Genomic DNA, 27,282 nt, shown 5'->3' on the forward strand with positions numbered 1-27,282 from the left:
TGCCTGGCAGCTCAGTGAAGGTTTCATTACATTTCATTAAAAAAAAGTAACTAAAAGGAGGACTGTGACAGAGGGCAAAAAACAAGTTTACATTTGAGATTTCTTGCTGAACTTTGCTTTTGTCTCATGTTCAGTCCAGATGTCTTTATATAATTTGGAAAAAAAAAAAATCATTCAGGAAAAAACTGTCTAAAGTTACAATGCTGATATTGCATTTGGGACAATCCATAGCAGCTTCACAAGAAAGAACATTATGTCACTGATGTTTCCTTTGGCATGTGTGTGTGATTCACTTAAACATTTCCTTTAGAATACTTCCCAGTCTGAACAGGCTCCTAAGAAGAAAAGAGCTCCATAGCAACAACCATGCACGACATTAATTAAAACACAAAGACCAAGCAGTTCATTCCAATGAGCTTTATTCCATCTAAATACAACAACGTGCTGGTTCTTCCATTAAAACATCTTTTTTCCAACTTTCCTTTCCAAATTTCATTTTCTTTTCATTAACCATCAGACAACGTCTCAACCTTCCAAAACACTTTCTAAACACTAAGAACTGTTACAAGTTCACTGCAGTTCCACAAACATCTCTACTACAACTACTATTATGGGGTAATGAATGTAAGTGATTAAATGTGGTTTGGTTATAATCAAGATTAAATGTGGTTTGATTATAATCAAGACTTAAAGTGAGGAAACGTCTCGTTTCAATTACTCTGTGCACAGGATGGCAACTCCACGCTCGTAGAAGCTGTGAGGATCTTCCTTGGTGGCGATGTCGAAGTCGACGGTGAAGATTAGGTCAGACCGGGTGAAGTTCAGGTACACGGGTAGAGTGACCTGCAGCGAAAGGAAAACACAAAAGGTGAGAAGGACAACTCCATAGCTATATTTCAAAATCTAGCTTTTTAGATCCCAATGGGGCTGGGGTTTTTTTTTTGGGGGGGGGGGGGGTTACCATGTGTCTCTTCTCAGCATTACTCTGCTTGATCCAGCGGAGCTGAGTGAGAGGCAGCTCAGTGGAGATGGAGGTGGACAGAGACAGCTTGTTGTTGGCACAAGTAGCTCCCTGAAGCTTCAGACCTGAGGGTGCAGCAAGCAAGATTGGAACGAGAAAAAGAAATTCATGTCTTAACAACTCACTACATTAGACCACAAATACAGTTAGTAGCATGTTTTAGAGTCCTGCGAACACCTTTTTAGGTTAGATTTCAGTCCAGATTAAACAAACAAACAAAAAAAACATGTTAAATTCATATGGATATGATTTAATTACAACGCTGTCTGTTCAGTCTAAAGGCCGCATTGTTATCTGATTTGTGCAGTGCTTTTGCCGCCAACTAGAGCAGATGATATGTGTTAAGTCTAACCTTTGATGCCGAAGCTGCAGGCATCCAGTGAGGCGCCCTGAGCAGTGGTGACGTTAACCTCGAGACACAGCTCTTCCAGGGACCAGCTGTTTGCCTGTGCCACATACTGGCGGGTGGCGGTAATGTAAGCCTCTGGCACAAACAGGCTGCCCAAGCACACATGGATGTTCTGGAAATGATGAGAGGAAGAGACAAGGGAGTAGAAATAAAAAGAAAATGAAAACACATTTTGTTTTCATTTTTAACCAAACTATTTAAGAACCAAAGCTTGTTTGAATGTGTGCACAAACAGTACCTTCAGTTCCTTTGCACCCCCGCTGGCAGCTGCCTGGGAGATCTGCTGCAGCTGTTTGATACGTTCACTGAAGTCTGACACCCACTGGATTACAGTCATGGAGACGGGGACTGTGTACCGACACCAGCTGCGAGGGAGGATTCCTGAACAGACAGGTGTATACCACAGGTATATAAAGTATTCAAACAAATAAACAAATTCATTAAAGTACATCAAATAGTCTGAGTGAAGAACCTTTGACAAGGTCACTGATGAGTGTTCGCAGGTAGTTGGTCTGCTTCTTCTTGCCCTCGCACACTTGTACCACGTCGGACAGATCCTGACGGACCTCCTGAAGCATCTTACCTCCCATTTTCACTTCACGCTCAAAGAACCTGAACAGGGGGTCCTGGTATTTGGACAAAGATAATATTAATGCCAAAACAAAACCATAAATTAGAAGCCAGACAGATGTGCTTTGGTGAAACTGAAAAAGAAAAATTGTTCATTTACTGAAAATCAAACTTTTTAAAGTCCGTTATACCCGATTACCTCACATTTCAGGCACAAAGATTGAAAATCACCCGACGGTGAAACAATTCCTTGGTTATAAATGAAAGAAGGATATTGTCAGCACAAGCCTGCTTGCCAGTCCTCTATTCTCTGTCATTACCTTGATGTTCTCCACTGTGCGTTTGAGAGGATTAACCGTTTGCGGCATGAGCTGCAGCCAGTTGCAGGCGGTGGTGTGGAGGGTCCTCATCCAGGCTGGCTGGGTGTCAGATGTGGATGAAGTGCGCTCCTTCTTCTCAGTCTCGTAGGCAAGGTCATCCTCATCCTCCAACATCTGCATTTTCAGCATCTTACCCATCATGTCAGTGCCTGCGCAGCCCGGCAGAGGGAGTGATTGGGCAAGGAGGGAGGTGGAAGACAAGGCCATGGTGGGATGTAGGAAGGGAAGAAGAAATTAATCACAGAAAAGAAACAAACACCTTACCTCAAGGATGGGTTAAAGGGTTTGTTTTATCAAAAATAAAAAAAATAAAAATAGGACTACACTGGGTCAGACAAAATACACAAGGCTTCAGGCAATAATTCCAACACATGTAACCTTAAACGAAATTGCCAAGTGGATAACGATCCACATTTCTGAATGACTGGATCTGTAAAAGAAATCAGCACAACCCCAAAAAAATAAATAAATAATAAAAGGGGCGGGTTTTAAGGGAGAAAGTTTGTGGTGGAGTGGGGATGAAGGAAGGGGAGACTGGACCATGTGCTCAAGGGATGGATGCTTTGGCAGCCATGACTGTGGAGGTCAGAGAGGGGGAGTGAAAGGATGGGAAGCAGGCATGGTAGGATGTTTGAAGTCCTAATCTGCAGGTGGGACAAGATAACATCTAAGCAAAGCAACATGATGGCTGTGAAATACAGCTGCTGAAGGGTGAGGAGACCCACACCCATCCTTTGGGAAGAAAACCTTTAAAGTAAAATGGCTATGACTACAGCTACGCTGCACATTATAGCTATGCTACAGAAGGTTGCTTCTGAAAACTAACTGGTAAAGAGGGAAGAGAACTGATGGAAGGATGAGAGATGAGGAAAAGGAATGTTCTTAACATGTTTTTTGACACCCGGCACAGTGTTCTGTCCAAAGTAGACGCAAAAAACAACTAAATCTAAGATTTCGACCTCTCACTGCACGGCGACAGCCTGCCAAAGTACGAGTTATGACACTAGAATAGAGAGAGAGTTGGTTAATGAGCTACCCAGTGAGAATATTCAATCTCAACTTGTTAAGTATAAATGGAACACAGATGAAAAACAAGCTGTCGTTCAGTAACAGCAACAGCAGCATACCCTGAGTGGTAAGCAGGACCTTCTCTGCATTGCTCGGTAATCCGAGCCAAGATGGCGTCTGAGTGTCAGGAAGCATCTCCACCCAGTGCATGAACTCCTCACGTCTGTAACAAATCAAAATGATCAGACGCTTAACAGAGAATGTTTATCAGAGAACAACAAAAGCTAAAACTTATCAGATACTGACCGAATGCCATCAGGCATCTTGATGTCCTTGTGTCCGTCAACTTTGAGAGCCAGTTTGAACTCGCTGTCAAAGCTTCCCTTGGTGAAGATGCGGTCCAGGAAGGTGTTGAGCAGCCGCTGGTCAAACTCGTTGTCGATCCGACCTCCATAGATTGACTGGGCCATCAAGGTTTTCAGAGCTGCCCAGGGGATCTTGTCTGGAGCGATGTTCTGACGACCCTGTGTGTGCATGAGTGTAACGATTGGAGTGGAGCAAGGTCATATTATTTAAAACTGACCATTATCTAATAGATTTAGGCAACAGCTACAAGGAGGAAAGGATTAGTCATACAAAAACTAGAAAACATTTAAAGTGTTAATTCTCCAACCTTAGCAGTGTCATCCAGCCAGGTGTCAACCGTGTCACAAGCAGAACGGAGGTCAGACTCTCCAAACTCGTATTTCTTGGACCAGCCCAGTGGTGCGTAACGCAGGCGCTCCTGGATGACCGCATGGAACCAAGCAAGCAGGAAGTAGAGACGCGCACGTTCGTTGGGGGCCTGCGTGGATATGGGACAACATGATTTACATGGAGAATGTTTGGACAGCACTGATCGTTTATTCTTCACATTTGTGTGTGTCCATTATGTTACCTTGCACATGCGAGCCACTGGGATGCTGCTGAAAGTTCTCAGCATGTTAGCCTTGACGCCGGGAGGAGGCTCAAACACAAAGATACGGCCAGCACGAAGCAGATTCACTGGCACCTGGTGGTAAAACACAGCGGCATGAAAAACAGGAAGTAGTGAAAACTGACAATGAATTAATCCAAGTCTAAATGACAAATCTAATGAATGATGTGATATACCTTGGGGTTGATCTCCATTGTGAGGAACAGCCTGAAGCTGGCATGAGGCTGCATAGAGTGAAGTTTTTTCTCCAGCTGCATCAGCCACCCAGGGGCCAGATGGACGTTCTCCAGCATCACCCACCTGCAGGACAAGGAACAGTCAGGATATCAGTACAAGAACACAAACTGTACAGTCTCACAAACACAAAGAAACCACATTAGTCACCTGCCAGACTTGACAGCAGTATTGATGTCTCTGTCAGCCTTATTGAAACCTTCAGCAGAACCTGTGGAAAACATCAGTAAGCAGTTATTTACAATATCCTCAAAATTTCTCATTAAGCACTTGATCTACATTACTGGTAAACCAAAAGTTACGTTTATTTCCTTCTTACCGATAGAAATTGAGGTGATTTGTTTGTTCTGCTCAGCAGCCAGATCTCTGACAAGCCCACTGGCATCATAACCTGGCACAGAACACATCAGCACTGGAGTGCTGGGCTTCACCTACAGACACAAAAAAATAAGAATTATCAGCAAGAGTGACAATGGGAAGGTCATTGATCTGAAATAAATAAGTGATCATTACCTCACTGTCGATGATATTAGCTAGATCAAGAGGCTGCTCAATGATGCTCATGAATGTGTCTCCCAGCACCTTTGATACAAAAATGTGTGACATGGCCAGGAGACGGTCGGGACGGAAGGCCTGAATCAGCAGGAGCTGGTGCAGAGCTTGGCCAATGGTAGCTGAACATATAATGGACAGTTCAGGCAGATATAATTTATACAAATATATACACTGTAGTGTGTTTGTTTTGTTTTTTGCTTGGCCTTAATGTTTGTACACAATGTATATACTCACTGGACTGCTTCTCCTCTGACCACAGGTATGGAACAGCCAGCTCTGGAGTGTTGCTCTCAATCCACATGAAGAATTGCTGAAGTAACAAGCAAAACAAATGATTACTAATAGAATTTCTAAGAGTCAAACTACAAACTACCCATCGGCCTACCATTACTCACCTCGTCAGCCTCGACTTTTTCAACCAAGTCTTTGAAAGCTGGCAGGCGGCTGAGTCGAACCATGGCCTCACTCTGCTCAGCGGTCAGACCTTTCACCTTGGGAAGTGGTGTGCCTGTCAGTACGATCTCCTTACCACGTAAGTAGTGCTGGAACTCTGGATCATATGGCAGCTCACTGGAAAAAAGGAGAAAATAAATAAGTAACGGTGCTTCATGCAGTATGCCATGACTGCTTGTGCTCCATTAGTGTAACTCAGGTGTTCTCTTACCTGGTCATGCCCTTTATGCTGATCTTAGCCAGCAGCATGGCAAATGTAATGTGGTCCTGGTGCAGCATACCTCTGGCAACCCTGTTGAACGCCACCTAATGCCACACAAATCACATATAAAGCTCATGACTGTTACATTCACCCCCCCAAAACAACCCTTATTCATAGGAGTTATGTTATAAACCTGGAAAAGATCCTTGGTGATGACAGCAAGCCTCTGTGAATGATCACTAATGTTCTTGAGGTTGGCGTTCTCATACAGCACTGTGTGATACGTGTCCAAGAAGAAGTGAAGAGAGTACTGGTAGAGGAAGTGCATCTGAAGGGAGAACATTTGCTCAGTTTATTTCTGAGTTCCTATCTCTGTGTGCATTGATGTTACAGCAATTTTGAGAAAAGAAGACAATACTACCAACAGTACTAGTTTAAAGAGCAAATGAGATGTGCCCAGACCTGGTTCAGAGCCTCCATAGTAAAGTAGATGCTGCTGCAGGCAGAGGACAGAGACAGGTACTGCTGTGACACGGCCTCCACCTCAGCCATGATGATATCAGTCTCCTCCACCTTCCTAGTCACCTCAGCTGCCTCCTTCTTCAGATTCTCCAGTGTGGTGATGATGGTGTCATCATCAAGGATGCGACCCTTAACCTCATTGAGGGCCTGCAGCAGAGATTTCTCCAGCTGACGAAGACGCAGCTGGAACTCGCCTGAAAGACAGTCATAATATAAGAGTTGAATCATTAAAATTTCACCAATCTCTTTTCCCACCACCTGTGTCTTATCATTTTATCACAGAATCTCAATGTTTCTGTCTCACCCTGCAGTTTAAGGAGGTCTGAGCGTTTCTCATCCACGTCAGGTCTCTCAGCCTTTAGGACCTCGTTGAGACACTGGCTCTGAAGGCTGCTGCGTGTCACAGTGAAGTTGACAAAGGTAACACGAGAGCACAAGTCTGGTGGGAACTCAACCTGCAGACACAAGAGACCATAACAATGCAGATAAACACTTTTGTATAACTGTTTTGTTTTGTACTTTTTAAACAAAGCAAATAACAATGTTAGTTGATCAATACTGATACAATAAACAGTGCCCTTACCGTTGGGTCTCGGGTAGAGAGGAAGATGACAAACGAAGGTGACAGATCAATGTCCTGGTCTCCAAGGGTGATGAGAACACGCCCTCCAGTCCTGCGGACCTCTCTGTTCAGCACTGGGTTTAGGATGGGGTCGTAGCTTTCTACGTCCTTTGGAAATAAATATTTCAAATTTAATCTCCCTTGAGATTAAAATCTATTTTCCAAGTTGTTTTTTATTACCCCCCCCCCCCCAAAAAACTCTAAACAAACTAGTCCTTTGATTATGGCAGCTTTAAGAAAATTATCAAGCAGCAAGCACACAAGGAAAACACTGGCAGTTGGAGAAGGTAGCTCTTACCTGAACCAGCAGTGGGTTTCCAAAACGCAGAGCACTCTCCAAGTTCTTCCTAAAGGCATCATCCAGGAAGCTGGTTCTTGTGATCTTGCGGTCTTTGTACTCATTCATGATGAACTCTGTGGCTTGGCCTGATGGATCGATTATTAGTGGGTACCTAATAAGAGATAAAGAAAGATCAAAGATGTTTAGAAGTAAGTTCAACTGAACACACAGCCTAAAGGAGATAGGTGAGGTTTGCGGACCTGTTGAACCGTTTGAGCATGATGGCATTTTCAGTACAGAGGTCATCAGCTGGGAGAGAGTTTGCTTGCCAGCGGAGCCTCTCATCTGCATTGGACAGGTACTCAGTTCTAGCAATATCTGTGCGGAACTGCAGGAGAAAATCAAGTCAGTGAGCACCTTGAAATTTGATCTATTGACAGCACTCTTGCTGGTGACTATGGTTTATATTAGTAATCACAATGAGGCTGACATTTGGAGACGTGTTGATCAAAAATGACTGGACATGTGGACTGGAGTAGGAAATACCTGAATGTTGGCCTGCTGCAGGTGATGAGACCATGTAGTGAACAGGTTCTGCCTCATCTGTTGTTCAAAGTAGCCGGCATACGTGATGAATGCTGCAGAAAGCAGACAGTCTCCTGCGATGGTGGACATCTGGTTCTTGAACGTCTCACTGGTCTTCTCCCAGCGGTCTCTCTCTGCTGACAGACTCTTCAGCAGGGCTGTGCTGCGGTTCACCTGGGAGTAAAGAACATAAGAAATGAGATTTTTTTTTCCTCCAAGAAACTTCTGTTTAGTCCTGAACAGATGATCTGAACAGAACCAGGCATGTTTTATGGACAATTACCTTTGCCTCGACTGCTGCCAGATCAGCCTTGATGGCCTGGGCCTCAGAGATAAGGACAGCGTATTCCTCCTTGTACCGAGCAATGCTGGCCTCCAAGTCTCTGATCATCTGCTCCACCTCTTCTGCCTTCGTCTTATTGTCCGTGGCATCATCCTCAAGCTTCTGCAGCTCATTACGCAGAGGCTCCACTCGCTTCAGCATGTCAGCATAATTAAGCTAGAGGAGTGGTAGAAGTGTACATTAGACGAAAACCCTCATTACCCAGTTATAGTCCTTATTTTCATATTGTTCAGGCTTCTCTACCTGAGCAATCGCCCATTTCACCATGGGTCCACAGGCCAATGATGCCCTATTCACTTGGTCATAGTTGTAGCTTGGGTTGGAGAGATAGTTCTTCTTCATCTTCTCACGGATGGAGTCGCTGGAAATAGTTGAAATAGTCCAAGGAGTTACAATACAGCAGCACTCTGTGCAGTCAATAATCATTGAGAAAATCAAACTTGTGGAACAGTGTGGAGGATTATTTTGAATTGGGTTTGGAGGTGGGGATGGGAACAATTTCTACCAATTTCTGGCTGCAAGAAATCACAAGCACAGTAGTTTTTACCATCAGCTTATTCTTAGATTTAAAACCAGCCGATTACACTTTGTTCCAGTAGATTAACACTGATTGCTAATCACAGGTGCCACTTGTACTGATTAAATGGCATTTGTGCTTCCATTAGAAAACAAAAACAAAACACACTGACACATATACCTCATTTCCTCAGAGGAAAAGTTGACTATGCTGCTGATGAAATTATCCCTGATAATAACTTGTCTGATTTTTTTCCAGTCATTTGTCTCCTCGCCCAGCATAAGGCAGATAGACTCCAGGGCCAGTTTGACTGCAGCTGGGGGGTTGGTCATAGCCCGTACTTCTACTAGGTGCTGCCGCTTAATAGAACTCACGGCTAGTTAAGTGAAAGGAGGAATGTGTTTGCAAGATACAAATAGTAGTGTTTGGGGGGGGGGAAGAATTTGGAAAGAGGTTCAGGGGGGCAAAGACAGAAAAACATGAAGGAGGGGGAGAGAGGGAGACAGAAGGGGAAATTTTTAGTAAACAATTATAAACAAAGATTCTCTCATGTCACCTGATCTCTTCAGCAGAGAAGTTAACAATGGTGGGGATGAAGTTCTCCCTCATGATGATGGAACGGATCTGCTTCCAGTCCGTTGTGCTCTCTCCCAGGAGCAAACAAATAGACTCCAGAGCAAGCTTCACCGCTGCGGGTGGATTGGCCATGGAACGCACCTCCACCAGGTGCTGCTTCTTAATGGACTTAACAGCTATCAACATCAGGTGAGCAAGGATGAGGTTTTATGATGAGGGAAGGGGGCATGATGATGGGAGGATGTAAGCAGAAGATGTTAACAAAGTCTACATAACAATTCAAGTGCTGTTGTACTGGTTTTGCTGGTTTTATGACATCAAATGACTGAAAGAATAATCTTAAATTAATTTTTTTTTTTAAAGACACTGATGAATAAATGAACAAGAATCACTGTACCATTCTGAGCCTCAATAACAGCTGGCTCCACTTGGTCCAAATCCTGTTTGACGCTCAGCTGTTTGTCCTTAATCACCTCCTGCTGCTTGTACACAGCTTCCTGAATCTCCTGGCTCATCACCTTGAATCACAATGACAGAGTAAATAAATTAAAATCTTAAACACTTAAACACGTAATTGCAGGCCTAAGCAACAATGTCTAAAGTCTTTAAAAACTAGTCATTTCAAAGTTCAGCCTTCCTACCTTTTTCTTCTCGGCCTCCTGCTGGTCTTTCACCATCTTCTTCAGCTTGTCATTGGCAGCAGCATTCTTTGCCTCCAACTCCTGGCTCTTAATTCTCAGGTCACGACGAAGTTCCTCCACCTGTGAAAAGAGACAAACACAAGCACTTCTAACAAGCTGACAAAATTTTCATTAGAGAAACTAATCTGATGGCTTTTTAAGATTTCATGAAACGAAAAGGCTACTTCACCTGATCCACAGTCTCCTTGATCTTGCGGAGACCAACGTTGAGGTGCATCTGCTGCTCCTCCAACTCGCTGCGTTTCTCATTGAACAGGTTGGCATACTGATTGATGAAGTCAAGGTAGTGACGAGGAGTAATGGCCATTGTGTGACCGCCACGCTTGGCCAGACGGTTGTTTGCCTGAAAGAAGTTAAAAGTATTATTTATGTACGTCTCAGTAAATTTTACAATCATTTGTATCCAAGAACGTTTGCAAATTTGCAACTGCTGTTGAAATAACAATAAAGTAGCTCATTTGCTGGAAACAGCTCTACCTGATGAAGTGTCTGATGTACAAACACACAGCCATTGACGATAGCTTCTCGGTGAGATGGTGGCTGGGGCAGTTTGTCGTAGACGATGGGCATGTAGTCTGGCACTTTGTAGTTGGGCTTCTCCAGATCCATCTTGCTGGTGAACTCCTTACCCACCTGATATAGGGCCTCTGTGGACCAGTCTCCAAACCAGTTCAACACACACCTGACGCAGAGGAATGTTTTCAGTAAACACGGAAACTCAGTGCAGTTTTCTTTTTCCTCACATTTATTACAATCATCCACTCTAAGTGTCTGTACCTGTTGAACAGGGCAGGAGATGTGGCAGCTCTATCCTTCAGGCCCTCTGATGAGGGGTTCATGGTGAAAACCACGTGAAGGTTTCTGATAACCTGGCTGGTGAACCACTTGTACAGCTCCTCATGTGTGTCAAGCATCAGACCCTCTTTCTGGGCTCCTTCCTTACACTGAGTCATCAAGGTGGCATACTCATCTCCCTCAAACAGCCCAGGAACCTATTAAAAAAAAAAGAAGAAAAAAAAGAAGGGTAACATTAACACAATAAAAGCCAGAAAACAATGGACATACATTAACCTCAGAAAACTAGGGGCGGTGTTGTCTTTACACTCAAATGAATAAAGCACCACAAATAAGAAACTAGCTGTAAGTTACCTCTCCATTGGCCAGAAGTGTGTTCATTCTCTCAAGGAAACCAGAATCCAGCACATTGGACTCATCCATGATGAAGGCGATCTTCTCATTCTTACAACCTGAGCGACGCAGCACAGTACGCAGGTCTTCATCAAAGTCCTCCCCAGTGTATTTCCTGTGTACCTGAAAACACAAAAACACGCTCAACAATCCATGCAAAAGGCAGGGAAATGTTCTATGACTACAAATCACTTGTATCTACCTTAATCTGGTAGACGCTCAATCCGTTCATCCAGGCTACAAAGCGGGACAGCGTGGTCTTTCCTGCTCCACTCACACCAATTAACAGTAGATGTCCCTGAGGCTGACGGAAGATTCTAACAAAGGATAAAGATTTTAAAAATGTAATCCAAAATTAATATTTATTTTTGTCATTTATAATTAAAGTAACACTGAGATGACAACGCTCAGAAGCCTTTACTCACCGGTCAATTCTGAGGACGTGGTCCAGAACCTCATTAAAGAGCACCAGAGGAACATCCAGCTCCTCCTCATAGAAGACCTTCAGACGGGCCTTCACGTAGTCTCTCAGTTCCTCCTGTTCCACTGGGATGTAATCCTACATACACAAAAACACAAGCTCAGTAAAATTCTTACTAGAGCCATTAATGATGAAGTCAATTCTTACAACTCTTTAGTAACTTAACAGCAGCAGGATCAGAGTTTGGCCATCATATTTGAGTACATATGGCCACATATGTACCTTGGAGAGCCAGTTACTGTAGAGGATAGGCCTGTTGAGAGCCTTCTCCTTATCAATGTTGGGGAAGTGTTTGAGAGCGACCGTGTCAATGTTTTCATCTGTCCACCTTCTCTCTTCATCACCTACAAGCCTGAATGACACAATCAGATATGATCACATTTTAAACGTTACTATCAAAAATGTTACACTTTATAGCTGATGCAGAGCAAGCACAACTAGCCTCACATCAGTGAGCACCCACCTATCCTGGAAGAGACGAAGGGCTTCGTGGGCCCAGATGCGGATGAGCCCTTCTACAGGAAGAGTCTCAAGTGGCCGCAGGGCCTCGAAGATACCCCTCACCCAGCGGGTCATCTCTCTGGGAGAGTAGATGTAGTGGGGTTGTGTGTCCTGGGTGAAGCGCTCCTGAAGTGGAAAAAAGAATAATATTCAATATTTTTATTTATATGGAAAAAAAAGTCTCCAATAAAACATGCATATTAAGAGAAATGTAATCATCTTTACCTGAGACATGGTGTAGAACTCAACCATAGCGGCTGTAAGAGGTTCAGCGTAGGTTCGCAGAGAGGGGATAAGGCGCAGCATGGCACGGTTAAAGGTTCCATAAATCTGGGTAAGGGAGGCTGGGCCTGGATAGTCCACATACACCACAGGGACGTGACGCAGGAACCTAGAAAGATTATGTGGTAATATGACCACTGTTAGAGCCTGCCTTTTGCATTAAACATTAATTATACTACAGTTCTAATCAGATGTTCAGTCTGAGAGCTGTACCTGTGTGTGAGAGGCTTTCTGCCAGGGTCAGTGGGAGGATTACAGGCTCCAACAAATTGAATCCTCTCCAGTTTGACCCAAGTCTGGTCTGAGGTGCGGTAGAAGCCTCCGTGTTCCACCATCTGCACAGACATAGGATCCCAATTTGATGCAGCAATGACTTAAATGAAGTGCTTAGACATACTTAAAAGTACAAAGGGCTTAACACAGAATCATTTTGTCATACCTGTCTGATGAAAGAGATAACTCTCTGTGTGCCGTACTTGTCCATGTCTGGCAGATTGATCTCGTCGCAGAACAACACCAGCCACTTCCCCAGCTGGACAGGGGCGAGGACCACACCATTTGGAGTCCGCCGGTACTCGCAGTAGTGGTCAAACGTCTTCAGCAGCAATTCTGGTGTGGTGGCACTGGAGAAGTTCAAACCAACAACCTGGTAGAAAGCAGCAGTAGAGATTTTAGCTATTAGATGGGAACAGCTTAGTTACAACAATAATGCCAATATCTGATTAGAACTGATTGTGAATATTTCAAAGATCAGGCAATTAACGTGAAAATGATTTCATAGCCCAGTACCTCCATATCAGGCAAAGCCCTGAGGGCACTGAACAGGGTCATGGTCTTTCCAGAGCCAGGTGGTCCACACAGCACCAGTGGTTTGTGCTCGGCCAGCCATGTGTAAAGCAAAGCTTCATGGCGAACAGTGTCCAGGGTAGGAACAACAACATCTGGGGATGCCACCTTGTGGGTTTCCACTTCAATCTGGGGCACTTTGCCCTGCCAGGATTGCCACTCCCCTGAGATGCACACCTAAACACAAATAAAAACATAATAATTAATCTCTAAAAAAGTGGATATAGGGAATTAATAGCAGCAGCAACTCTTTGACAAAGAAAGGATGTACCTCATAATCAATGATGGGAACATTGGGTGCAGTGGGAAGTGGCACAGTGGTGATGCGACGGATATACTCCCCAAGCTCTGCCCTCATCTTCAACCTTCCATCACCAGAGAAGGACCAGAGCACAGCGTAGATCAAATACCTCTGCAAAGAAATTCCATGAAAACAATTAGTTTTAGGAAAGCACAGTAATCATGTTGATGCAACACCTCAGCATTTATACTTCTTTCATTACAGAGCAAGAAAAAGGAGAACATTACCTGCATGTACTTCTCCAGCTGATCAATGGGCATGGGGAAGTCGGGGTGGTTGTTGTTGTACAGAGCCACATTACGGCAGGCCTGGTGCAACATTGAGAACAATGAGCCCAAACATCGCATGCGGGTGAAATCCATGATGTGTTCCATCTTCGAGGCATGCTCCAAGGCCTTGATCACGAGGCCGGTGGAGGTAAAGTACGGCTGAAGGACCGATGCAGCATCTCGCTGGATCTAGTTTAAAGCAGAAAGTGGGGACAGCATTAGTGTGTTTTTTATTTGTTTGTTTTTAAATACAGCATGTGTTCTTCTCTAGATTTACCTGCAGCATTGGTGACGCAGCCTCGTCCTCATCCTCTGTGCCTTTCCTCTTCCGCTGAGCTTCATCCTCTCCCTCGTCCAATGGGATGCTGCGAATGCGAGCCAGGAAGTTGTTGAAGATCATGTCAGTGCTGAGAACATCCTCACTGAACCAGACCATACCACACCGGGACACAGTGGCTAGGGTGGCATACTTCAGATCCTGCACTTCAAACATCACACGCACCTGGACAGAAAAAGAATAATTTGGGTTGAATACTTAATGAAGTCTCCAGGACAGACTTCATTAAGAAAAGAGAAAAATAAATTTGTGTATAAACTGCCATGCTCTTACATTTGGTGGCAAGCTGAGACGTTCTCCATTGGGCAGGGTGAGCAGCTTGTTGTCATCCAGAACAGAGTTCAGATTTTCAACCCACTCTGGGTCAACGTCGCCATCAAAGATGATCCACTGACGCTTCTGTAGTTCACCTCGGACATTGTCAATGATCCTGAAATTGAAAGAAATCGTTCATTTAAAGATTAAAAAGAAATTAATTACAACAATTAGACTAGCTTGGAAGATGTGTAATTACTCAATTATTACAGAACTCACTTCCTGAGGATGTGTGTGAACAAGCCATCAGTCCATTCACGAGTGTTGGGGTCCAGGGTTCCGTACAGGTGGTCTTTGCTGATGGCCTTGGGATCGATAATGTGGGCCACGCCCTCCACACCCTCCAACCTTTCCAGGGCCTTGAGCAGCACCCTCCATGCCATGGTCTTCCCACTTCCTGAAGGTCCCACCATCATCAAACCGTGGTTGATCTGTGTGATCTGGTACAGCTGGAGCACCTGGAAAAGGTTGAACGACAAGTTAAATGTCAGTATATATGAATCTTATAACAGGAAAATGTTTAAAGCCCATTGAACTAAAGTATATCAGTTCCACTCAGCTTCATACCTTCTCTACCCACATGCTGCCTACATCGTCCCCATCTCCATAAGTGAGGTACATCTCTCCGCAGACCTTCTTCAGCTCCTCCCTCAGAGCAGTCATCTCTCCCCTATGGTACTGAACTCCAGGGAAGACGTCCGACAGCAGGCTGAACAGCAGAGGGATGTCTTCTGCCACCAGCTTGGGAACCATGGTCTCACACACACTCTGGATCAGGATCTAAAACAAAAAAAAAAAAAAAAAAAAAAAAAAAAAATGACAGACAGACTGAATAAAACAACTCATTTTCTAAAATAAGTTTGTTATACTTGCAAAAACTCTGCCCTGAATAAACATGACCTCCATGTCCAAGAGTCTACTTTACATACCTCCTGTTCTGGAAGGTTCTCTGCAATCTCATTCTCATCAACATCCTCTCCACGCTCAAGCTTCTCTCTCTTGATTTTCTGGATTCGCTCACGCTTGACATTGCCAGCACTGATCAGCACGCTCTTGAGTGCTCGGAGACCGAAGTCGTAATGGCTCTGGGAGGAGAGCTGCTCGTCGCACAGTCTTTAAAGAAGCAAAAGATTAAGTTGTCATACCTCTGACTTAAAGTCCTGTCAAAGTTACTAACTAAAACAATACATACTTGAAGAAGGGCACAATCTTTTTGGCAAGGGTCTCAGCTGTTCGGAAACCTTGAGAGTAGAGCATGACCTGTGCAATGAGCTGGCGGTCAGGCTTGGTCATGGCCAAGCTACGGAAGAGCTTCTTCAGATTGTCAGGCAGGTTGGAACGGCCAGCATAGCCAGGGTTCATGGTGATGAAGATGGCCATGTCTGGGCTCACCTTGACCTGCTTGTTCAGGAGCTCTGTAGTGACAGGTACGCCTAGGAAAGTGACCAAAAGGAAAAAGAAGGAAAAAAGACTTACTTATAATACACTCCCCTGGAAAAACCTAATCACTGGTGATGAATATAGTGGCATATTCTGGTGATATTTTTCCTCAGCAGCATGAAGTGTTGAAGAATATTTGCTTTGCTGCGTTTTATTCTCACAAATGTCTAAGTCTGGATATTTCTCATTAAAAGGACAGCCATCTTTCACAAATACTGTGCATACTTCTGTCTCTGTTGGGGTTGCTGTGCTCCCTCAAGGCGACCTGGATGTACTGGACCTGCTGGGAGACGGCCGACAGCATTCTCTCTTCCAGACGGTTGAACTCATCGAAGCAGCCCCAGGCTCCTACCTGGCACAGACCCACGAAGATACGGCCCATTGCCTGAAGGAGAAAACGAAAAATGGTCACTGAATTAATAAGCAATAACAGAGCACAGTGTTTAATCTCTGATGGTATGCTGGTGTCCTGTTATAAAATTGCTAAAATGATAAATTTACCTGGAAGTCAAAAGTCTCATCACAGTTGAAGACCAGGACAAAGCGTCCAAGCTGGTGACCGAGGGCTTTCACTGATTCAGTCTTCCCAGTGCCAGCAGGACCTAGATAAAGGACAAATTCAGTCAAGGTTGGGGGGTTGTTTCCCTCTTTGCCATGTTGTAAAACAAAAAGTTAAATAGTAGTTCCATACCAAATGGAGATCCACCAAGGCGAGCCTCCAGGGCCTGGGTCATGGTGAGATAGCAACGGTCAGTCAGTGGGGTCTGAACAAGCTTGTCCTGGACACCCAGGTACTCAAAGCCATAGTTGAACTTGGCATTAGCCATCTGAATGGACAGCTGCTGCAGGACATCTGTCTGCTTGGGATCAAAGTAGAAGCGCATCTGGCTGAGCCACTCAAAGGACTTGGGGTTGTCGATCTTGTTCTTGATCAGAGTCCTGGTTACATCACGCTGGTGCACCAGCTCTGTGATCTAAGAATGGAGAGCGAAATGGATTTTAGACAATTTTTATCCAACAACAATTTTTCACAAATATCAAAAAAAAAAAAAAAAAAAAAGTCCAAACTCACCAGGTGCTCCAGTTTCCTCCTGCGGATTGGAGGCTGCTCCATCAGCACAGTGTCAGCCAACACGTTGAGTGTGGCTTCCACATTCGACAGAACTCCCTGCAGTGGCGTCATGTCCCCACCACCAGAGATGGTGGTCAAGGCAGACTCGATGTTCTCAGACCAGGCAATCTGGGCGGACAGGACCACCAGCTGGGCCTGTGAAACGAGAATAAAGATAAGGCGACATTAACACAGTTCCAGATTTCAAGAGTGTATCGAAATTAAAACAGTATGGAATTAATTATTTAAATCCCAACCTGGTAGCGATCAATCCAGTTGATGTATTGGCTCAGGTCAATGGCTGTGCCCTTGTTAAAAGTAGTGACCTCTGTGACAGACTCTGCCAGCAGTTTGGCCAAGGTCACCCTCATCTCCTTCTCCACCAGTGTCAGCCACTCATTTATCTTCGGGTGCTCTGTGATGGAGACTGGTGTCTTGTAGATAATCTCTTCACCCTCACGTGATGAGATTCCCAGCACCTCAGTGTTGTCCTCATTGAGGAGGATGCTGGAGACACCAGCAAACATCTTTTTGAAGTGCTTCTGGAGTTTGGCCACGTTCTTGCTGTTGCCAATTATCTCAAGCAGGTCCTCGTCTCCCACAAAGTAGAACCTGCCAACAAGAAAGTAATTGATCAAATCATTGTATTAATAAATGCATTCAAAATATCCGATACACTCTTTCACTTTTAAAATACATTTGAAGACATGTTACACATTCCTCCTTCTGTTTGCTCAGCTTTAGTATGCCCTTCATACCTGGGGAATGAGGATCTTTCTCTCTCCAGGTATTCGCCAAGGGCTTTCTGGATTTTTCCAAGAAGATCAGCCAGTCGCTCCAGGGACCTCTGCACTCCCTGTATGTTCAGGACATCCATCACCAGAGGAGACTTTGTCACCTTCTTCATCAGTGCCAAGAACTCAGTGCTGATACTGGAAAAAGACAGAGACAGATTACACAAGAAGTTAGTAGAAAATATTTTTATGGAAGGAAATGGGGACTAAACATGAGTGCGCCAAATAAATCAGGTTATGATTCTTAAAGTTAACTTATATTTTTTTTACTTATATTTTTTTAATATTTTTAAAATGCTGACACGATTTGGCAGCATTTAGAAAGACTTACCTCTGGAATCTCTGAGTTTCTACAGGCAGAAGATGTTTGATGTCAGCACTGCCTGTAAAGATACCTTCCAGATAGACCCAGCGACGCTGCACATCAATCCAGACATCAAACAGAGCCATGATTCGATTCAGCTTGTCTTCCCAGCTCAGGGCATCTTCTTCAAACACCTGGGAGAAAACGGAAAGAAAAACACTGTACTGATGTATGCCATCCTGACTGGCTGAAATATAAAGGAAAAAAAAAAAAAAAAAAGCTCAACTGCCACCTTAATAAACTAAACGTATAGTTCTGTTTACCTTGTAGTAAGGAGACAACTTCATGGCGGACACACTGTTGATATGTTCTTTGACCTTGTTGAAGAGGTCATCCCAACCTCTAATCAGACGGCACTTGTTCTGGTAGTTCACCAGGTCGAGCTCGTAGGAGTTCCACACTTCACGGATCTGAAAACCAAAAGAAGCATAAGTACAATTATAGCATAACAAACCACAGAGCTATTTCTAATGATGTAGGCTATAACTGCCCATCTCTTGCAAATCTTCTTTACCTGTTTCAGGAACTCCTCCAAAGCCATTTCTCCCTGGGCTACCAGAAGAACATCCTTCACCACCATCTCATTCTTCTGCAAATCCACATCCCAAATCTGTCCAAGAGTCAGCTCTGACGGGACCCAGTTCACATGCAAGCGCTTCATCAGCTGCTTCCAGTGGCGGTCCTTCAGAGCCTCTGATTTAAGCTCAATCACCAACATGTTGACCTGGAGTGAAAAGGAAACCACAGGAAATGTAAAATGTAAATTTGTCGTGTAAGTTAGAACTTTTGATTAGTTTGAGTGAAACTAGTTTACTGACCTTCAAGTAACCTTTAAGCATCCTCTGTACGTACTCGTATGAAGCATACTGCCTCAGCCTTGCTTGGAAGTTCTTCAGCTGGTTCAGAAGTGCATCAAGACTCTGACGGAGCTACATGTACAAATAAATCAACTAATGTTATATTCTGTGAAGAATTTAAGGATCATACAGAACGGCACAGGGATTTAATCTAAATGTTTGCTCTGCTTTTGGTACCTTGCGTGGTTGTACAGAAACCCATGGCTGCTCTTTCATTTGGTCAATCTGCTCCCAGATCTTCGACAGTTCAGACCACACCTCTTTCAGGTCATGCAGCTCCTCCAGCGCCACCTACAGGTCACCACAAAGACAGAAATGGTTCAAAATGTTCAGTTAATGGTTTAATTTTTAGTTTATGGATAATGAAATGCAGCCAGAAAACATAATGAATGAATTTTACATTTATCATTTTGTAATTTAACCATTTATGTAAATGTGCGCTGGCATTACCTGCACTCTCTCCTCACTGCCACTGAGCAGACCAGTATCAGTAAGCTCCAGGGCCTCTTTGGCACGGGCACACTTCTCCCTTTCAACCTTCAGACGACCAAAGTTGCCTTCATAGATGGTCAGAGACTGAAGGGCCTCTTCAGGACGCAGGTTACCCTAAGGGAACAGATCAGACATTTAAAAAAAAAAAAAAAAATGTAAGTCAAATTTATCTGCCATTTCTTTATAACTAAGGCATCATGAAGTTATGCATCTAAAAATATTAACTACATCTAGCATTAAATGTGCTATAAATAGAAAACTAAATTTATTAAGATAAATATTTCTTACAGCAACTGGTTTGGTCTTCTCCCAGTCATTAAGCAAGTCAGTGGTGCGGTTTTCCACAGCTTTGTCCTCTTGGACAATCTTCATCTGCAGGTTGGCCACCTGCTGCTGGATAGCGGTGTCCTTGCGCTTCATTATGTCACTGAACGCACCCCATTCGCCTTCAATGTTGTCAATGTAGAGCCAAGAAGGAGGGAACTGAAATCTCTGCTTCTCCAGCAAACGCTGTCCGTTACGGAATAACTACGGGTAAAAAGGAGGGAGATTGTGATTAGAAAATGATTTTAATTTAACCGATTTTAAAAACAAAAAACATAGTTTGGAGTACTTACATCCACATTTTTCTCAAACTGTTTGATCTTTCGCTTCAGAGTCTGGACATATGTTATGAAGTTGACAGCATCTGAAGTACTAGCCGTGTCCACAGAATGTTGTTCGAGATCTTGACGGGACTGATGAGGAACAGCAAAGCATGAGTCATCTGTCCTGAATAACTATTACCCTGTGTGAAAGTGATCCATCCAACTATGTTGGTAAAACCATACGTTACCTTGGAGATCTGAGCGTGGAAGTCCTGCATGTTCTGTCCCAGCATCTGACCAAACTTGCTGAGAACCTCCTTGTGCCAGGAGTCATACTTCAAGTTCACCTTAGACTGGACCTGTTATCAGATAGAAATATGAAAATTTAATGTATAGCCAACACATGGGGGTTCTGGATTGTCAAAAATACAACTGCACGAAACAAATAAGGGAAATTTTAATGTGGAAATGTATTTCTCCTCCTCCTACTTAAACACAACACTGCGAACCATCAGTCATTACTACCTTGCCATAGTCGATGACCACTGGTCCAAACTCTTTTCGAGTCTCAGCATTGTCAAAGGTTCCCCTAGCTTTGCGGATCTGGACCAGCAGGGCTTGCCACTTTGTGAGGTCTTCACCAAGACGGTTGTAAATGTTTTCAGCTTGCATGTCCCACAAGCACTGGTACTGCAGCCAAACCTGAACAGCAGTAACAAAAATAAAGCATATAAACAGTGAAATAACCACAAATGTATATCCTGTATGTCCGAAGAGTCATAAAAGCTAAAGACAAACAATAAAAAAAAATAAATAATCAATAGCTATCAATTTGTAAGGTAATGTTTTATTTTAAAATAGGTGCCCCTTACCTTAACATACTGCTCCACCTCATTGACGATGTCTTCCACAGCATTGTAGGCCTCCTCTAAGGCCGCAGGTCCATCAGGCATCCTTGTGAGGGCATTACGGTAGAACTTTTCCTCCTCTGAAAGCTCGTAGTGAACACCCACCTAACAAGGAGGGACAGAGTGGCTTAAATAAAAACAGTACAAAGTACAATAGGCCAAACCATCAAATATCATTCCTGCCTGAGTAAAATAAAGACATTTTGTCTAAAAAGTGGTTTTACACTACATGATTACCTACACCAGATATTCACCAGTGCAAACAACAACTGTTTTAAGATGGCTACCTGGTATCTCTGACTCTGGATCCTGGGCAGAGAAAGTATAACCATCTTCCAAGCAAACATCTCCTGGTAGAGCTTGTAGCGACAGTCTTCAATTGGTGGGTTCAAGTAGATCACCTGGTTAGTGATCCTCAGCTCATGGACCACATTCTAAGAATAAAGAAATAATAATAAAACAGAAAGCTGTGCTTAGATGTTCATGGTTTTCCAAGATGTTAAAAGAAGTGTATCAACATTTGAAAAGCGTGACAAAGCAACACAGTACCACTTCACAACTCTCACCTTGATTTTGGGCTCCCCTCCTGGTTTGTGGCTGACTTGTGGAGCCTCTGTGTCCATGTCCACATCAGCTTTGTCTTCTACCTGGCCACGGAGGACCTGAGTCCAAGCCTTAAGACCAGCCTGAAGACGCACTCCCAGGATACGCTCAATCTAAAAGAACATCCATTTTAATAACATAGCAACAAGCACCCTATAAAACAAAACAAAGGTTCAACTATACACCAAAACATTCCAAGTATTTCTATTACTTTATATTCGTTACAGAACAATATGTAACTTTCAGTACAGACCTCAATGTCAAGCTTGTTGACCCAGATGGGCAAATTGGAATAAGAATGGAGGTTAAGGTCATCCACAGCTTTCTGCACACGGTTCAGGATGTCGGAGAAGGTCTTGTGGTCAAACATGCAGGTCTCCAGAGAACGAACCTCCAAGTCAATCTTCTCTTCAATCAGTAAGAGGTCATCCACCTGAAAAACAATAAGACAAAATTGTTTGATACAACTTGTCATTTAAAAGTTAAATGACAGTTTGGAGTCTGTGTTCGTGCATATCTGTAACATCTATTTCACACAGACCTTCTCCTGGAAGTTGAAGACCGTCTCAGCTAGTCTCTGAACATAGGGATCCAGCTTGTAAGACTCCCAGACGAGAGTAATGCCCTCAGTTATGAGAACCTGAACCTCTTTCTTAAGTCCAGCAACCAGCAGGGAGATGGAGGACCGCTCCTCTACTTTCTCACAAGTACGCTCGTAGGTGCGAACGCTCTCGATCAATGAGATGGCAAATGGGTACAGCTGATTAGCTTGGTGGGCCTTGTTGACAATGGCCAAAGGAACACGGAAACTCAGCCACTTGAGGTTGCGGACCTCTTTGGAGAGGGTGATGATCTCAGGAAGAAAGTTGACTTTAAGCTTAAGCATGTTTCCTCCCCTTCCACGGGCCCGGGTACTTTCAATGGTGAAGATCCGACCAGACACACCAAGGTTACGCTGCTGAACCTGATTTAGAAAAGAAAGGGATAACAAATATTTTGAATTTGCAATTAGCCCAAAACAAAGGAAGCAATATGTAAGAATTACAATCTAATATTCTTCCAAATGTCTGAATCGGTGTTGAATAAAATACCTTCCGGGCCCAGTCATCAAATATCTCTTGAGTGTTGAGTTTAGCCCGGAAACTATCTCCATCCTGCTTCAGCTTCAGCCCTTCCACATGGTTCTCCCAGCCTTTTCCCAGAACATCTTCAACCCTCTTCATGTACGCAGTCAGCTGACGGTCTATCTGCTTGGCCCAGATGATGGAGCCAGACACCGGAGGCAGGTCCCGGACATGACTCATCTTACAGGCCTGGCTCTGAGGATACTGCACTTTGAACTTGTCGTGCAGCGATTCGATGTCATCTTTCACACGCTGGATGAGCTGTGTCTGATACTCCCGGATGGCACCACGGATGTGGGGGCGCACGAAGAGAGCATTGAAGCGGGAGAAGATGCGGAACATCTCATTGGCATTCTTGGCAGTACCCAGCTGATCACGCAGGCGGGCCGTGATACGGGTCTCCACGCGGTCAATGCGCTCATCATAACGTTTCATGGCGGCTTCCCAGGCCTCCGTGCCCTCCTTGGACACATCCAGGCCATCAACCTCTTTCACATTCTCATATGCCAGGTTGACCTCCTCAATAGCATTGGCATCAGCAGCATCAAAGAGAACTCCAGCCACCTTCATATCTTGAGGTTCAACTGTCTCTCCAGGGGCATGCTGAGGCACTGCAGATACCTTAAAAAAAACAAAAAAACAACAACAACAGAAGAATAACATTAAATCTCTTAGTCAAGATGTGATTTAAAAAAAAAAAAAAAAAAAAAAAAAAAAACACTATTTAAAGGTTTACCTGAGGCCTCAGCACACGGACGATGACAGCCCTCAGCTGCTCATGCTGCCTTCTGAAACGCCTCATGTGGTCCAGTCGGGACTGAAGTTTCCTATGAGCAGGGCTCAAACGCCACACCATCTTCAGGTTCTCCTCTCTCTTCCTCTTCACGATGTCCCTAAGAAGCACCTGCAGTTTCTCATACTCATCCTCCCAAGTCTGGAACACCTCGAAGCAAGCCACCATCACCTGCACAGAGAAGCGTAAGGGCATTCAGGAAAATGTATAATACTGTGAGTGGCCAAGGTGTGTGTGTTTGTGTGTAATTGTGGGTGTTATTTTATGCTGGAGACAAAAAAAAAAACCACACCAACCTTTTCAAATTCCTCATAGGCTACATGCATGAGCTTCCTGGTACCCAACACCTTGAGCAGCTGGGAGCTCAGGTCCCTGGAGATGGCCTCTACTAGGCGTAGTGCTCTCTGGATGGGATACTTTGTGTTCCTGATCTTTTTCAGGTGAGTAAATATGGCCATTAGAGCCTGGCGGATCTTATCAAGCTCTGAGGCAGAAAGCAGGTCATTAAGAGGGAAGTCTTTCATCAGAGGATTGTAGTCATTGACCGTTTCCACTGCCTGTTTCAAACCTGCAGGAAGAAGTGGAGGAGAAGTGAACATTTACTCGCGCTTTTCTAAATGCAAACATGTGTTGAGCCAGCCAAGTAAAAACAGCAAAGTTATAACTTACCAGTGTCTGTATCAAAACTGACAGTAGCATGGAAACGTTTCCCGTGTTTCAGGATGTCCAGAGTGAGAAGAACCTCTGGGCTCTCTCTCTTCTCTTGGATCCTGTTAAGGGCTCTCTCCAGATTCAGCCAGAAACTAATTTCCTGCAAGGCTGTGCCCGAGGCCGGGTCACGATCGAGCTTAGTCACCTAGAAGGGCGCGAGCAATGATGATAGCAACCATAAATCAAGGGTTTTTTATTAGAGAGGTTTTTTTTTTTTTTCCAAAGACTTGTTTTGCTTTGTTATATACTTCCATCATGGACTTTTAAATTGGGACAAATATATAGAAATTCCTCTTACCTTTTGGATCTCCCTGATCCAGCGGTTAACTCCAGATTGCAGCTGGTTCAGGAAAGTAGGATCTTCCACCTTGTCGCCAAAGTCAGTGACTTTGGGCTTCTCCCCACGCTCATAGCACTGCTTGGCGATATTTGTGATGATGGGGTGGATGAGCAGGCTGATTTCAGGAATCTCAATATTTTGCTGCAGGTGGAGAAGGCCCATCTCCAGCTCAGCAATCTTCTTCTCGACAGAGGGGGCCATTTTATCCCCATCTCTAGAAAGTTGTAACAGATAACAATGTTACAATGTTTTTTCCTTCCATTACATTTCCATCCATTACAATTCAATGCAAGTTCAGGATTTAGTTTATTTAAGGAAGGCTTTGCAAAGTAACATTACCTGTCGGCTTTTCCAGACTCACGAATGTAGGACTTGAAGAAAGGTGCGACAGCATTGCTGATGAAAGAGTGAAGCGTCTCGTAGGGAGAATCCTCGCTCAAAGTCAGCACTCGCACCTGGGTTGATATCGGTTTGTCTGCATCAATGACGCCTGTCCTCTTGATCAAAGCCAAGCTACAGAGTAAAGAAAAGGTGAATGTATTCATCCAGAATAGCCAGAATTTAAATAACTGAAGGATCATATGCAGTATTACTTTTTCCAGTGCATTATTTACCTGTTGGACTTGATCCCATAGTGGATGTCAATGTTAACATTATAAGTGATGCACTCTTTCTCCTCCTCACTTTCATCTCCGACCTCCTCTGTGAGGAAACAAATACATATATTAATTAACTAAACAGATGACCCATCATTGAATGTGTGCATCAGGTTCTTCATACTAGGTGTAAAACAAGGTCAAAGTAGCACATTAATACCTTGTCTATGTCAATATGAGGACACCAAAGTGCAAATAGTCTTGCTTTATTACATTTCCATTTGCCTCATGTACAATAAGGTAGGGCATGTGACTGCTTTTATTTTTAAATTATTTCAAACTATTTAAAGACATGCATGATTGACTCCTTAAGGCCAGTGAAGTTGCAATGCAGCTAAAAAAGAATTAAACTATTTGGACTCTAGATAGATGTGCACAATGAGAAATGCTGCAGCAGATGATGGTGCAGCTATTCATGTCCACACCCTCCCTTACAAGTGATGAGTGGGCTGCATTGCAGTATCAGTATTATTAATGCAAAACCGCGAATAGGCCGGGGAAGTGACTCTTTGGGCTAGGAATCCAAAACCTCCAGGCTAAGACTGGTCATGTGTGGTATCAAAGGATCAAGATTCAGCACAGATATAGTAGGAAAGCAGCTCAGAAGCTGAGGATTAATTTGCCTGGGGAAACTGAAGATAATGTGTTTATTGACACAAGCTGGTTCACATGATAAAATGACTTACAGCTATGACAAAGGAGCCATTCTCTTTGAATTCCTATAATTATGCTTCATGTTTTTATTATGACTGTGTATCTGTCTCGTTATTTGTGCACCAGGCCTCAACGTGATATGCATATATAATAGCTTTATATAAATGCAGAAGGAACACAAAAATAACGGAGTTACGTCAACATACAGCTCCATTTTTTTATTGTTGTGATTGATTGTTTTATCGTCCCCACCCAGTGTGGCGCAGTTATCTTAGTAAGTAGATGGACAGCTTTAGCGACATCTGTTAATATCGTTGTAAAAGCAGCAGTTAACGATGAGTTTCCAAACTATTTGGCAGGTGGTTAACAAGAAAAGCTAATTTGCAAAGACGCCGACTTTATTCTAAAGTAACTGGGTGAACAAACAGTGTTGCTATTAAAATCATATTTGTGAGCTAGTCGAGTTCTCTGACGTACCTTTCAGAGCGCTTCTCTCGACCAGGATGGTGTGAATCTGGGGATCGGCCAGGAATTTTCTCATCTGCTCCACGGAGCTTTTCTCTTCTAGGGCGGTTTCCAGCGAGGCCGGGGCCTCTCCGCCATCTTCCAAAAGCAGCGGTACCAGCTTCCGAATGTGCTTCTGCAGCACCGAGGTATCAGCCACCGTCTGAACGGCCGACACCTCCATAGTGCCGGAGTTTTCCTCCGTCCCCCCGCCGTCGGACATCCTTCTAAGAGCGTCAACGACGACTAGGTGTTGTGTGAAAGTGAACAAAGAAAAAAGGATGACGGTAACAAGCTGACTGCAGCTTCTACCAGCGGGTCATAGGTTGACTGACTGCCGCTGTCAAAACGTTGCAACTGACGCAATCTGTTTTATATGCGCAAAGGATTATGGTATTTGTCGTTCCTTAAATGGGGAGTTCACCGAGCTGTGGTCGTCAAAGACTACAATACCCATAATGCAGTTGAATTAATCAGTTTTTTTTTCTGTCCTTTTGTTAGTACCATGTGCGACAAATAGGGGGAGAAAGGGAGTTGTCTCGAATGATGCAGCTGAAATAGCTTTTAAAATACAAACTTTGATTTGTGCTATTGTTAATTCAATAATAATGTAATTTTAAAAAATCAAAGGCATGTTGAGGCCCATGTTCTATTGGGGACTACGAGTACCAAAATAAATTTGATAAATAGATAATTAATGAATTAAATGTACCATTAATAAATTATAATTGAAAAAAATGAATAAATGAATTTATGGAATGTTTTAAAGAAATTAATTGACATTAATTCATTATTTACTCATTTAGTTGATTAACTATTTCCTATTTTAATTATTAAATGACACACTTTAATATTCATTTAATTCAAATC

The 27,282-nt window shown here is 43.6% G+C and overlaps 1 protein-coding gene across 2 annotated transcripts; it reads right to left on the reverse strand.

Moving 5' to 3' along the window:
• Positions 1-402: 402 nt before the first annotated feature.
• dync1h1 (dynein, cytoplasmic 1, heavy chain 1) lies at positions 403-26,760 on the reverse strand. Of its 2 annotated transcripts, none has more exons than XM_085442360.1 (78): positions 26,386-26,760; positions 25,213-25,300; positions 24,938-25,111; positions 24,557-24,812; positions 24,217-24,403; positions 23,844-24,115; positions 23,491-23,718; positions 22,722-23,375; positions 22,172-22,594; positions 21,884-22,063; positions 21,594-21,743; positions 21,315-21,461; positions 20,992-21,132; positions 20,645-20,821; positions 20,368-20,478; positions 20,150-20,269; positions 19,821-20,060; positions 19,491-19,646; positions 19,218-19,331; positions 19,002-19,112; positions 18,698-18,907; positions 18,447-18,593; positions 18,151-18,317; positions 17,784-17,957; positions 17,283-17,637; positions 16,987-17,181; positions 16,606-16,888; positions 16,416-16,516; positions 16,140-16,299; positions 15,667-15,907; positions 15,404-15,587; positions 15,042-15,254; positions 14,694-14,932; positions 14,433-14,589; positions 14,100-14,324; positions 13,781-14,011; positions 13,524-13,664; positions 13,196-13,429; positions 12,846-13,052; positions 12,620-12,741; positions 12,350-12,515; positions 12,087-12,250; positions 11,846-11,975; positions 11,568-11,701; positions 11,345-11,459; positions 11,104-11,265; positions 10,732-10,946; positions 10,432-10,636; positions 10,124-10,297; positions 9,895-10,014; positions 9,651-9,771; positions 8,858-9,053; positions 8,404-8,521; positions 8,101-8,316; positions 7,779-7,991; positions 7,493-7,620; positions 7,251-7,404; positions 6,914-7,060; positions 6,635-6,785; positions 6,271-6,524; positions 6,002-6,136; positions 5,818-5,912; positions 5,549-5,723; positions 5,388-5,463; positions 5,112-5,272; positions 4,918-5,029; positions 4,749-4,809; positions 4,541-4,664; positions 4,326-4,439; positions 4,062-4,232; positions 3,695-3,912; positions 3,508-3,611; positions 2,321-2,529; positions 1,903-2,056; positions 1,669-1,811; positions 1,374-1,542; positions 962-1,086; positions 403-843 (listed from the first exon to the last, which is right to left on the reverse strand). In XM_085442360.1, the coding sequence occupies exons 1-78, from the start codon at positions 26,633-26,635 to the stop codon at positions 715-717; spliced, it is 13,923 nt and encodes a 4,640-aa protein (XP_085298486.1). In that variant the 5' UTR covers positions 26,636-26,760; the 3' UTR covers positions 403-714. The 2 variants fall into 2 exon arrangements, with proteins under 2 accessions (XP_085298486.1, XP_085298485.1); XM_085442359.1 differs by lacking the exon at positions 8,858-9,053 and adding an exon at positions 9,234-9,429 and having other exon boundaries at positions 26,386-26,759.
• Between the last annotated feature and the right edge of the window lie 522 nt (positions 26,761-27,282).

Source organism: Copadichromis virginalis, linkage group LG19, assembly GCF_057382275.1.
Source record: "Copadichromis virginalis isolate Kocher_CV1m ecotype Utaka linkage group LG19, C_Virginalis_male_GT1.1, whole genome shotgun sequence".
In the NCBI taxonomy this organism is placed as follows: Eukaryota; Metazoa; Chordata; class Actinopteri; order Cichliformes; family Cichlidae; genus Copadichromis; species Copadichromis virginalis.

Bases quoted from the DNA above. Each gene is read 5' to 3' on its own strand.
- dync1h1 (XM_085442360.1), bottom strand. From the start codon at position 26,635: ATGTCCGACGGCGGGGGGACGGAGGAAAACTCCGGCACTATGGAGGTG. The intron at 3,612-3,694 runs GTCAGTATCTGA...GATTTGTTACAG, and splicing joins AAGATGCCTGATGGCATTCG to ACGTGAGGAGTTCATGCACT. The intron at 1,812-1,902 runs GTTCTTCACTCA...CTGTCTGTTCAG, and splicing joins CATCAGTGACCTTGTCAAAG to GAATCCTCCCTCGCAGCTGG.